Genomic DNA, 13,045 nt, shown 5'->3' with positions numbered 1-13,045 from the left:
TTGGTTACACTTCCGGAAAATACGTCTTGCCTATAAACATCATACATAATCAAACCCAAAAGACCAACAATTAATACCTCATGATTTCGATTAGGGCTTCATTGATCAAGAAATACCGTACTCATGAACTGGCATGTCAAACTGAAAACTCCTCCTAACAGACATAATGAGCCAAGCCTGGGACAAACACCTGTCAGCCCAGCTACTCAGGAGGCTGAGATCTGGGGATCACGGTTCAAAGCCAGCCCAGGCAGGAAAGTCTATGAGACTCTGATCGCCAATGAACCAGCAAAAAGCCACAAGTGGAGCTGTGGCTCAAGTGGTACAGCTAGCCTTGAGCACAAAAGCTCTGGGACAATAGTCCTGAGTTTAAGCCCCAGGACCAATGCATGTGCACATGCACACACACACACACACACACACACACACACACACACACATACACACACGCGTGCATGCACGTGAAAAAATACATCCTATGATTCTAAGTATGTGAACATGGTACCAACCCAGAGATTTGTTTGTTTGTTGTCCTAATTTGCAACTTGCTCAAAGTTCAACATACCTTCTTACAAATCAATTCACATATACACTCAATCTTTCAAAGTAGCTAATTCCCTATCTATGCAAGCCTATTAAAAACATCCTGAAGAATAACTCTGTGAACCAGACTTTCAGTTCGTTCTGAGGGGTTCTTGAAGTGCATTTAATCAGACAAATCTGTGCACTGTAAACCTTGCCATATACACACCCTTTCATATGACTTTTTAAAAAAAGAAGCAAGAGAAAAGCTCCCGAAGTAGGAACAGGGCCTTTGCTGTTCCTTTTTTAATGTGTGTGTGTGTGTGTGTGTGTGTGTGCATGTATGTATGTGTGTGGTATGTGTATGTATGTGTGTATGTGTATGTGTGTGTATATGTGTGTGTGTGTGTGCTTGTACTGTGACTTGAACTCAGGGCCTCATGGTTTTGCTGGGCTTTTTCTCTCAAGGCTGGTGCTATACTACTTGAGCCACATCTCCAGTGCTGGCCTTTGTATGTGGTTGGGCCATAAATGGGAGCTATTTTTGGTTTGGTTATGGATAATTAGTTGCACTTCTCAGGGCTTAGTTTTTTTATGTCAACAATTTATCTTTTAGTATTATCTTGTCATACTGCTCCGCTGTATTTTTGTGTCTAAGTAATTCTGAAATGTGAAATTCATCAACAGCCCCCCAACAAACCATTTCAAAGGCTGAGAAATCTCATCATGTAATTAATAAGACTCATATACTTGCATTATTGTCTTGTCTCTTACATTAGGAAAATCTATTTTCTGATATCACTTCAATAATATGTAAATGTGTACTATTATGTCAGTTCACTTTCTTGTCCTGAAAGCCACCCCAGCTCATACTTCTACAATAGTCTTCAGGATAAAATGTCATCTAGATAGTGATGCTTTCATTTATGGTTGAACTAGAAAAACAAATTAAATCTATCAACATTACAGGCAAAATACATACAAGCACACACACAGACATATATGTCACTATACTACATATCAATGTGCACGTTTTTGTTGGCTTATGGGTTTACTAATGTGGTTCTTTATGGCTTCATTTATAATCCATTTAGCTTTAAGCACTTGCTTAATAATGTTAAGGAATAAAAATGTAAACATTAAGAGATCCTTTCAAGGAAGTAGCACTGTGGCTCAAGTGGTAGAGCGCCGGCCTTGAGCTGAAGAGCTCAGGGCTCACAACCACCAAAAAAGACAAAAGGGGGGGAGGGGAGCTATTGCACCACATCCCATGGGCAGATGTCCATTTACAGTTCCAAACTTGCCAACAAGCCTGTCTTAGAAAAAGATAACTTCAAACCTGAACGTGTTGGTGAAATGAAATGTATCAAACAATATTTACCATGAATGGGACTTTTTTGCTGGTCCTGGGGCTTGAACTCAGCTGAGCCTCGTTGCACTCAAAGCTAGCGCTCTACCACTTGAGACACACAGAGCCACGCCTGGCTTTTTCTAAGTAGTTCATTGGAGATCAGAGTCTTGTGGACTTTCCTGCCCAGGCTGGCTTCAAACCATGATCTTCAGAACTCAGCCTCCAGAGTAGCTAGCATGACAGGTGCCCAGCTACAAATGGGAGTTCTGTATAAGCCACAAAATGGCAGCAAAGAACTGAGAAAGCAGTCTCCTGACCATCCGGGAGAAGCAGTCAGCTGCCTTGCGCCGCGGTGCTGGGAAGGTTTGTCCACCAACAGATCAAAGAGAAGACAGCTGCCCGCTGGTGTCCCCACCAGACGGAAGCGCACCCCACATCACCCGTGCCTCCCTGTGCCTGCCCCCCTGCCCCAGGACTTCAGGGAGGGTATCTCTAATTAGGATGATAAGGCGATTGCAGAGGTGTGGCAGTGACTGAGTCAGGTCATGAGTGCACTTTTGGGGACAGTGTCCCCTCTTCCCTCCCATCCCCACCCACAGTGGTAGAGCTCATTCTCCACCCGGTGTCCAGGGAGGACCACGGCTGCCTTGTCCACCCTCTGTCCCTCCAGTGCTGTGCCCCCTTTGGCCTCCCAGAGACAGAGAGATGAACAAACAAGACAACAAGGAAAGGAAACAAAAACCACCACGCTCTTGTTTCCATTTCCTGGGTAAACGGCTGGCACATCGGTGTTCCTCCTCAGCCCTCCCTCCTTCGGTCTCCTGTGAGGACTGCCTAGGGTCCTGCGGCATGTTAGTTTAGATCTAGCTTCCACGCAGGAGAGAAGACATGGGCTGCTTGTGTTCCTGAGGTGAGCCGGGCTTCCCCCCCTAGACGTGACTCCAGCTCCCTGCCTCTCGGGGAGCTGGTGGCTTTTGTGTTGTTGGGTTTGGACAGGGGGCTGTCTCTTCCCTCCTGCTCCAACAAACCTTGGTAAAGCGCGGTTCTCCGTGGCACGCGACCTGGCGGCCTCTGGAGAACGTGACCAGGTGTCAGGGGTTGGATTTGTTTTGCAACCCAAAGGCCAGAGACCGGGAGTAATGCAAGGGTATAAAAGGAGGCACCTGATGGGCCAGGATGTAGATGTTGTGGCCAACGTCCTTCGGGGAAATGCTGTCGTCCCGGGCCTCCTCCTCCCCACGGTCGCCCTCTACGCCCTGGCTGTAGGCGCTCTTCACCACGTCCACCTGGCGAGGGAAGAAACAGAATCAGACACAGGGGGATTCATCCTGATTCCTCTTCCTGACAGCTGACATGCCCGCTCACCCATCCTCACCTCCCACCACACACACGTCATACAGTGAGCAAGACTTTAAAAGTGAAAAGTAGCCAGGGCGCGGGTGGCTCCCGCCCGTCATCCCAGCTACTCAGGAGGCTGAGATCTGAGGATCGCAGTTCAAAGCCAGCCCGGGCGGGAAAGTCTGTGAGATTGATCTCCAGTGAACCACCAAAAAGCTGGAAGTGGTGCTGTGGCTCAAGTGGTAGAGCATCAGCCTTGAGCAAAACAGCTCAGCAAGAACATTTAGGCCTTGCCGTCAAGTCCCAAGATTACCTCAAAAAAAAAAAAAAAAGGAAAAAGCTTTCTGAGACAGAAAAGCATAAAAGTTCTCAAACTATGAATATTCTGACACTGTGTTTGTTTGTTTGTTAACTAGCTTTGAACTCAGGGCCTCTGAGTTCCCTTACGATTTCACACAAAGCGGGCGCTCTACGTTTGAGCCAAAGCTCCACCTCTGGTTTGTTTTTATGTTAACTGGAGATGAGTCTCGTGGACATCCCTGCTCAGGCTGGCTTGGAACCTCTAGCCTCGGATCTCAGCCTCCTGTTATTTGTTTTTAAGCAGCTTAATCATTGGGGAACCAAATCTAGAGACACTCAGTCCCACACAGACTGGTGCGGCGTCAGCAAATCAGCATTGCCACACTGTATCACGTCGGGAACTATGGCAAAAGAAGTCTCTAGATGTTCAGCATTTAATCAGTTTTTGAAATAAATCGCATGTTTCACTGGGTAAGTGTTTTTGCTCTACAACCCGTTGAATTTATGATGTGATGCCTATAAATATGGAGGACATAACTGTACTCACAATTAAACCAAAACCAACTTTTCATTTTTTCTGGAAAAATGCATGTGGACCTAGTTTAGGAGAGCGCGATGAGGAAAGTGCTTAGGATGAATACAACAATGAGGTGAGAACATTTCCACAAGGAGACCCACAAATGGCTACAAAACACGGGCAGAGATGCTCAGCACCCTTCACCGCAACTGAAGCGTTCCTCAAGCAAGGTGAGCTTCGTCCAGGTCAACCCAGCCATAAGGGTGACCTCAGGGAAGCGAAGAAACCACAACAGCTAGAGGGGATCGTAGCGGGAGAGGAATCCTTTACACTGTTGGTGGGACTGTAAATTAACGCAGCCACCGTGGAACTCAGTATGGAGGTTGCTTGAACACACACACACACACACAGAAAAACAACTAAAGATCCAGGTGCAGGCGGCTCACGCCTGTCATCCTAGCCACTCAGCAGGCTGAGATCTGAGGATCATGGTTTAAAGCCAGCCCGGGCAGCAAAGGAAAATCCAGTGAAAATCTCCAGTGAAACCCCAGGAAGCTGGAAGTGGAGCCGTGGCTCCAGGTGGTAGACCACTAGCCTTGAGCACAAGAGCTCAGGGATGGTGCCAAGTCCAGGTCTTGAGTTCAAGCCCCATGAACAACAAATATAAACAAATAAAAAATAAAACCTGAAGACTGACAGATCTACCGCAGCTGAAGGTACTAAACATATAGTTGAGATACCTGCACACCATCCTAATAAATCACAGTCGCTCACACAAGGAATCAGCCTGGGGGTCCGTCAGTTGTAGCGTGTATGCCCACTTCACCACTGAGAAAGCCAAGTAACGCACTCTCCCCCAGCTGTGACATCCAGTCCCTAACAGGAAGACAGGCCTGTAAAGCAGGCTGGGGGGGGGGGGCACCAGCTGGACGGAGGGGGGATGGGAGAGGATACAGGAGGGGCTGAATATGGAGGACATGTATTTTACCCATGTTCACATACAGGACAAGGAAACTTGTGAGCCTGTTCTGAGAAGGGGCGTTGGGGAGGGGAAGGGATGGGTTTGATCAGGGAAAGTGATCAGGGCAAAAAAGCACTGGTATGCAAATGATATGCTAATAAACACTGCATAGGAATAAAATATGCAAATGGCCACAGGGAAACAAAGAAACAAGAATGCCATGGCCCTACCAGCCTCTGCCCCAACGGTCTGTGACGCATTATAACAGTAGGTCGTGACGGGTTTGGTTTTGGAGATGCACACGGCACGCTCGCGCCTCTTTGGAAAGATTTCTTACCAGCTCCCGGGGTCTCATGTTGAAAAGAATTCTCTCTGCATTCTCGCTGTCATGTCTGCTTTCCATAATGGCCAGCAGGAGCTTGGAGGCATTGTTCTGGAAATAGGAATTGAGTTAATGCACAGGTTAAAACTGATCATGAAGTCACCGTCTCTTCAAGGTTTTTGTTTTCTTTCTTCCTTTCTTTTTGTGCCAGTCCTGGGGCTTGAACTCAGGGCCTGGGCACTGTCCTATGCATTTTTGCTCAGGGCTGGCGCTCTACCACTTCAGCCACAGCCCCACTTTAGCTTTTTTTGGTAGTTTATAAGACATAGGAGTCACACAGACTTCTGCCTGGGCTGGCTTCAAACCACAATCTCAGATCTCAGCCAACTGAGAAGCTAGGATTACAAGCGTGAGCCTGACTCAAATCATTTTAAGACAGTCAACGTTAAACAGTCAATGTTAGAAAAAAATACTAAATGGAACTGGCGTTTGGTCTAGGAAGATAATTGTTACCCGGATTTTGGTGAAGGTGGTACAAATTAATTCTATTGAATGTTTGCAGTACTGAATTCGACCCGACTCCTTCAGAAGTACATCCTAAAAACGCTCTCTCGGTGATTAATATCAGGAAAAACAATCAATGCTGATTGGTTGTAATGCACCAGGGCTACTAGCCCACCATGAATACATTTTAGCACTTTGAAGGAAATTTTATTTTTTCTGTCTCATTTTTATTTTACTTGTATTTTTTTTTTTGCAGCTTCACACTAATCCTAAAAAAGTAAGGCTCTGGGATCCGTGGAGAGCTTCACTCAGGAGAAGCTAACGCAAACAGCATGCTAACAGCGGCAGAGCTCTGTAATGAGCCGGTAAGAGCAGACACACACGCATCCAGTTTCAGAGGGCGATCAGCAGCGTGGCATTGTCAAACCAATTTTCTTTTTCACATTAGGTCAGAAGAACAGAGGGAAACCTTTGTAAACAACCTACTGAAATGTGAACCACTCTGTAAGCCTTGTACTTGCACAAACAGACCAAAAAGAAACAAATTCAAATGTAAGTTTCAAACAGCAGGAGAACTTTCTCCACAGGAAGCCGGATTCTTTAAAACAAAAGATAAAATAAAAAATGAAACCATCCTACTTCCTTATAAAGTCAGCCCTCCATCTTCACAGACTAGTAAAGATGATGACAGATTTTCTTAATTCATAATTATATGCTAGAATCCATAATTATCTGCCAATTATATACTGCTATCATTAACACTAGCTAGGCACTAAATGAATACATAAAATATACTCAAACTTACAGATAATTGAGCAATTAGATCCAGAAGGGGATGATATCAAATGAACCTCAAAATTTCTAATAAAGCATCTCAATAATGTTACAGGAAATTTATTATTTAAAGCACTCTACACATGAAATTCCCTGAAATTTGAACACACACCATTGTGTCTTAGAATCACTGTTCTCCTGTTAACCAAGATGTACAAAAGATCAGCATTCCTTTAATAAGGGGTAGTCACCCACTTCTTAAAGAACTATACCTAAAATATTTCCAGTTCATTCACCGGGCACTGGTGGCTCTCACCTGTAATCCCAGCTACTCAGAAGGCTGACGAGGACTGCAGACTGAGGCCAGCCCAGGTAGCAAGGTCCATGAGACACTTATCTCTAATGAACTACCCCCCAAAAAGTGCCAGAAGTGGAGCTGTGGCTTTAGCCTTCAGTGAACCAGTCAAGCGAAAGCTCTTGGCCCTGAGTTCGAGCCCCAGTACTGGCACAATTTCTTTTCCCTTAAGGAGATTTAGAAAGAAGAGAGACCAACCTAAGCGTACTCTTTTGCTCTTTTTTGGAACTCTTTCACACTCTTTTGTACTCTCTTGACTTCCTAGATGGAATTTTCTAGTAGTTCAACATACACACGATAGTGAATGTTGGATATCCTTTCCATCTCTTTAGAGTAAAAAGAACAAAAAAAAAAAAACCCAAAGAAATAAAATTGAAAGAGCAATAGAACAAGGGAAACAAGCAAGCAAATGGCACAGCATTGCTTCAAAGAAGTCTTCGTAAGTTAACACTATCACTTTTAATCAGGAGCTTAACAAGCCTGTTGACTTTACTATCCCATTCTGTGAAGCCATGGAATTGAACAGCTCTTCCCTTCGAGGCTCTTCCCTTCGAGCGGCGGCCACTGTACCTTGAGCTGGAGAACCAGGTCCATCCGGTATCTACCCAGAGGGTTAATATCATTCAGGATCAAAGCAATGATAATATCGATGCCATTAGACTCATGAGTAGCAATGCAGGTCTAGAAAACAAAACAGTTGTGAAATCACAGATGATTGCGGACATCGCCCTGGACATAAGGGAACACAAAATCATAAAGTCACTTTAGCCTCTGGGCTTCTACAAGATGAGCCTGAAGGAATAAATGGAATTTGGCCAAGCACTGGTGCTCACACCTGTCATCCCGGCTACTCAGGAGGTTGGTCTGAGGATCAGGGTTCAAAACCAGCCTGGGCAGAAAAGTGGAGGAGATCCTTATCTCTAATTAATCAGCAAAAAGCCAGAAGTGGAGCCGTGGCTCAAGGGGTAGCGTGAAGAGCCTTGTGAGAAAAAGCCAAAGGAGAACAGGAGGCCTGAGTTCAAGCCCCAGCACTGGCACAAAAAAAAGGGGGGGATGATGGAAAAAGGGGTGACATTATTCAAGATGTATTGTACTCACAAACTGATGTGTGAACGGAAACAATAACAATAACAATAATAATACTGCCATGAAATGGAATCAGAGACTCAAAAACAGAACTGACCTCTGGGCCTGTCTCCAGTTAGATTCAGTTCAAAGTCCTGCGTTTGCAGGACCCACCTTCAGCTGACTGAGCCTCAGGCAGGTTGAGACTCGGAATCCCTGCCCTGATCTACTCAGTAGCAAAATAAGAGCCATCGTGTTTACTTACATTCCTGGGCCAGTGCTCTACCCCACCCCCCATGCAGCCAGCGGAAATTTCCAGAAATCTTAGAGAGATTTGGTTATAGATAAAAACTGCGTCTTGGCTAAGAAACATGTTTTACCCTTTCTAAAATTTAAAACAAAAAGCCTTTCTCAGAAGCTGATTTTCATCTTGAACACTTTTCTCGGAATTTTCTTTTACAATGAAACTGGGGGAAGGGGGGGGGGATGTGGCAGGGTTTTCTGGCTTTGTTTTGTTCTTGGTGTTGGTACTGGGACTTGAACTCGGGGCCGGGTTATCTTCCCTTAGCTTCTTCACTCAAGGCTGGCGCTCTACCACTTGGAGCCACGCAGCTCCACTTCTGACTTTCTGGTGGTTCGTTGGAGAGAGAGTCTCACAGACTTTCCTGTCCGGCCTGGCCTCCAACTGTGGTCCTCAGGTCTTAGCCTCCCGAGTAGCACGATTCAGTCTTTGCATGTTTGGGGGGGGGGAGGGTGCTAAGTGAAAAATGTCTGGCAAAGGAAGAAGAGCGTCCATACCGCCTGCAGCCTCCTCCCCTCCCGCGAGCCCTCCACACTGCCAGGTCGGAGCCCGGGTCGGGCTGCGGGTACCTGGTTTTCGTGGCACGGGCCCTGGCAGTACTCGGTCAGGCTCTCCAGGGTCTGGTTGACCAGCGCCACGTTCTTCTCGTTGATATAGAGCCCCAGAAGGCCCAGGCCCCCTGTGGTGCTCCCGCAAACGCAGTCCAGAAACTGAAGCGTCTCACAGACAAGGTTATAATTTGTCTTGTTCTTCTGATTCCGCAAGAAGTTCTGAGGAGGGAAAAGAAAACACAAGGAGCTAAAATAAAACCAAGAAAATAAAGAAAACCCAGGGGGTTAACGCACACAAACACCACCACTGGGTAATCCCGCAGCATTCTCTAGGTGTGTTTTACAACTCAAAAAGGCTCCATACAGAGCCCCTGCGGCTCACGCCTGTCACTCAGGAAACTTGGGAGAGGAGGATCATGGTTCAGAACCTGGGAGACTCTTGTCTCTGATTAACTAGCAAAAAGCCAGACATGAAGATATGGTCCAAATGGTACAGCACTAGCCTGGAGTTAAAAAAAAAAAAAGCTAAGCATTGAGTGTGAGGCTCTGAGTTCAAACCCCCAAATCAGCAAACAGCAGGAGCCCCATCTGGAAAGTAAGCAGAGCAGGAGAGGAAGGGAGACACGGCTCACGGGACCCAGCGCCTGGGTGTGAGCAAACGGGAGGATCACAGTCCAAACTGATGCGGGGGGGGGGGGGGGGGGGGGAGAGGCTATGTGGAAAAGGAACTAGGCCCCTTGGTATAATTGCTTTACAATAACGAGCTCTAAAGCCAGATGAGGGACATCGATGAAAAAGGAAGTGAGGCAGCCAGGGCCCGGGGCTTGAGAACCACAGAAAAACAACCCTAAGACGTGAGCTGATTGTGACAGCAGGGAGAGCCTTTCTCCGCCATGGCTCTCGCATGCGCGTGCGGGGCTCTCGGCTGGCTCTGGGCAGGCTCCCCACCGGCCGGCTCCCGGGCTGCTGCTGCTGCTGCTGCTGCGCTGCCCGGGCTGTGGCCGCAGGCCGCCCTGGGTGCCCCGGGCCCGCAGGGGCCACGGCCGTCGGCATACCTGCAGTTCTCGGTTGTGATTCTCGCACAGCAGCTGCAGGAACCTCAGGACGGGCTGCATGGTGGCCACCGTGGGGCTCATGGGCATCTCCTCCGTGGACTTGCCCTCCGCATGGCCCGGCTCTGACCCAGCACACATGAGGTCCACGTCCGGGTCCATGTCTCTCCGGTACACGCAGTAGGCTTTGGAGGTGGCCGACGAAGCCTCGCTCAACTGCCCTCTCATCCCCTCTTTCAGATGGAGCCCCGGATCTCGCGCTGGAAATAAAGCCAGACATCACTTCATATTCCTTTCTTTCTTGTTTGTGCCAGTCCTGGGGCTTGAACTCAGGGCCTGGGCGCTGTCCCTAGCTTCTTTTGCTCAAGGCTGGCGCTCTACCACTTGAGCCACAGTGCCATGCCCAGCTTTTTCTGTGCATGTGGTGCTGAGGCATCGAACCCAGGGCCTCACGCATGCTAGGTGAGCACTCTACCACTGAGCCCCCTTCCCGGCCCCTTGCATATTCTGAGCTGATACCCTTTTGTGTGTGTGGCACTCCTGGGACTTGAACTCAGGGCCTGGACACTGTCCCTGAGCTTTTTTTTTGTTTTTTGATCAAGGCTTTTTGCTGGCTAATTGAAAAGCTGACTTCAAATTGCCATCGTCAGATCTCAGCCTCCTGAGTAGCAAGGATGGCAGGCCTGAGCCCCTGGCGCCATCCTAGGGACCTATACAGAACACAGCCAGGGACCGGCACCTTCTAATAACTGAATTTCAAAAGAAATCACCTGACATGAGTTTCAACATGACAGCTGCGCATTGGTGACTTACGGCTGCAATTCTAGCTACTCTGGGGGCTCAGATGTAAGGACCATGGTTCAAAGACAGCCCAGGCAAATGCACCAGACTCTTATCTCCAACGAACCAGCAAAAAGCCAGAAGCAGAGCTGTGGTTCAAATGGTCAAGTGCCAGCCTTGAGCGAAAAAGCTACTCAAAAGCAACAGGCTCTGAGTTCAAACCCCAGTACTGGCACAAAAACACAGACAGAAACCTGGTTTCCGGAGCAATTCCCACCCACACCACTGAGGAATAAGGTTTCCTGTTACTCTGTGATTTGCATTAAAGAAACCTCAGCACTACTTGGGGATCTAGCCAGTGATCAAAACTGTGTGAGTAAGTGTGTGTGTGCGTGTGTGAGTGTGTGTGTGTGTGCGAGTGTGTGTGTGTGTGTGCGCGCGCGTGTGGTGTGTGTGTGTGAGAGAGTGTGTGTGCGTGTGTGTGTGTGAGCGTGTGTGTGTGTGCACCCGAGTGCACAGACGCACTAGTGCTGGGTCTTAAACTCAGGGTCTCCCCTCGCTTTTTTTGCTTAAAGCTGGAGCTTTCCCACTTGAGCCTTCCTTGGAGATCAGCGTCTCACAGACTTTCCTGCGCAGGCTGGCTTTGAACCATCACCTCAGGCTTCAGCCTCCTGGGTAGCTAGGATGACATCGGCACCTGGCTACTTTTTCTTTAATTTCTGCACATCTCCCAGACTTCATTCCTCAGCTGCATGTGGACTGCTTGCCCCCTGCCTTCTCTCTGTCTTTCGAAGGTGACTTCTACCAGGCACACTTCCCGATAGATAATCTACCGTGCAGATGTCGGCTCTGATGTCAACCGTTAACTCTAGGAAGTCTGTTTTAAGTGTGCTCGCCCCGCCCTGCCCGGCCTTGCCCTTAACCCAGCCTCAGACCTGCCGGCTCATCTCTCCACGTCCAGCCTTGAGCTGTGAGGTCTAGACTGGGAGCCCTTCTGTTCCTTCCTTGTTCCAAATGCAGTTCCCTCCGCAATGCAACCTCCGGAAACATCTCACACACGCATCAGCCAGTGAACAATGCGTGGCTTCACCTCCACGGAGACCTTGTGCGTGTATCCAGCCCCTGACGTGACCGTGTGTGTGCCCAGCCCCTGGCGTGAAAGGGTCGCCCCACAGTGGTGGGTCGTGCGGCCTTCTCCCCCCCCCAACTCCGCACCTCTCATCCGCGCCCTGGGCATCGCCAGCTCCTGGTCTCCCTCCTGCGTCCTGCTCCCCAGATCTACGGTATTCACAGTCACCGTTGATCGGATCTCTTTCTGGGCAGCCTTCATTCGATCGTAGAGAACTTTGAAGAACTTTTCTGACTTTTTCTGCTCATGCAACTGCTGATAGAAAGAATACTGCAAGAAAACGCATCAGAAGATATCAGGAGCTGGTGGGGAAGGGGGTGCTTTATGCTTAAAAATGAACCCAAGGATTAGAGATAAAAGCTCACATGAAAGATGTGACCAGTTACAACTCCATAATTTGGTGGTTGTTCCGTCTTGTACACTATCTATATAAATGAACCTGCTTGACACTGCTGATCACACCTGCAATCCCAGCTACTCAGGACACTGAGATATGAGGATCATGGTTCAAAACCAGCCTGGTCAGGAAAGTCTGTGAGCCTCTTCAATCCCATGAACAAACCCAAAGCTAGAAGTGGAGCTGTGGTTCAAGTGGTAGAGCACCAGCCTTGAGCACAAAAGCTCAGGGACAGCAGCCAGGCCCTGAGTTCAAGCCTCAGGATCCGCAAACACACACACAAGAAATGTAAGCCAGGTACTGGTGGTCAAACTTGTAATCATAGCTACTCAGGAGGGTAAGATCAAAGCCAGCCTGGGCAGAGAAGACTGTGGGACTCTTAACCCACAAAAAGTCAGGAGAAGAGGTGTGTTTCAAGTGGAAGAGCACCAGCCTTAAGTGGCAAATCTAACAGCACCTGGGCCCTGAGTTCCAGCCCCAGTACTCGTGCGCGCACACACACGCACGTGCACACGCACGCATGCGCACATGCACACGCACACACACGCACGGTACTTATTAAATACTATGTGGAAAATAAAGTCTACAACTTGTGGGTGGGGATGATGGGAGGGAAAAACTGGGAGAGAGCAAGGGCAGGGGGGACATGGTCCAAACATAAAGGTACTCATGACCTGACTTATGAAACGGTAACCCCTCCGGACTTCACACCTTCACAACAGCGACAACAACGCTCAAAAAGAGAGAGCAGGGAAAGGAAGAAGGGAAGAAGGAAGGAAAAAGGAGGGAGAAGGGAGGGAGGGAGGGAGGGGGAGGGAGAAGGGAG

General features: G+C 48.3%; 1 protein-coding gene across 2 annotated transcripts in view; it reads right to left on the bottom strand.

Annotated features, from left to right (window-relative positions):
* Itpr2 (inositol 1,4,5-trisphosphate receptor, type 2) overlaps window positions 1-13,045 on the bottom strand; it is a 153,343-nt gene that overhangs the window by 30,914 nt on the left and 109,384 nt on the right. For both annotated transcript variants that reach the window (XM_013036243.1, XM_013036244.1), the window contains 6 exons: window positions 11,909-12,092; window positions 9,917-10,173; window positions 8,880-9,080; window positions 7,515-7,625; window positions 5,327-5,422; window positions 3,037-3,159 (listed from right to left, as the gene is read on the bottom strand). In XM_013036243.1, the coding sequence (XP_012891697.1) occupies window positions 3,037-3,159; window positions 5,327-5,422; window positions 7,515-7,625; window positions 8,880-9,080; window positions 9,917-10,173; window positions 11,909-12,092 (972 nt within the window). The remainder of the gene's footprint in view (window positions 1-3,036; window positions 3,160-5,326; window positions 5,423-7,514; window positions 7,626-8,879; window positions 9,081-9,916; window positions 10,174-11,908; window positions 12,093-13,045) is intronic.

This window comes from Dipodomys ordii, unplaced genomic scaffold (assembly GCF_000151885.1).
Source record: "Dipodomys ordii isolate 6190 unplaced genomic scaffold, Dord_2.0 Scaffold266, whole genome shotgun sequence".
Classification (NCBI taxonomy): Eukaryota; Metazoa; Chordata; class Mammalia; order Rodentia; family Heteromyidae; genus Dipodomys; species Dipodomys ordii.
The sequence above is the reverse complement of the archived record's forward strand: the minus strand, read 5'-3'. Positions and strand labels throughout refer to the sequence as shown.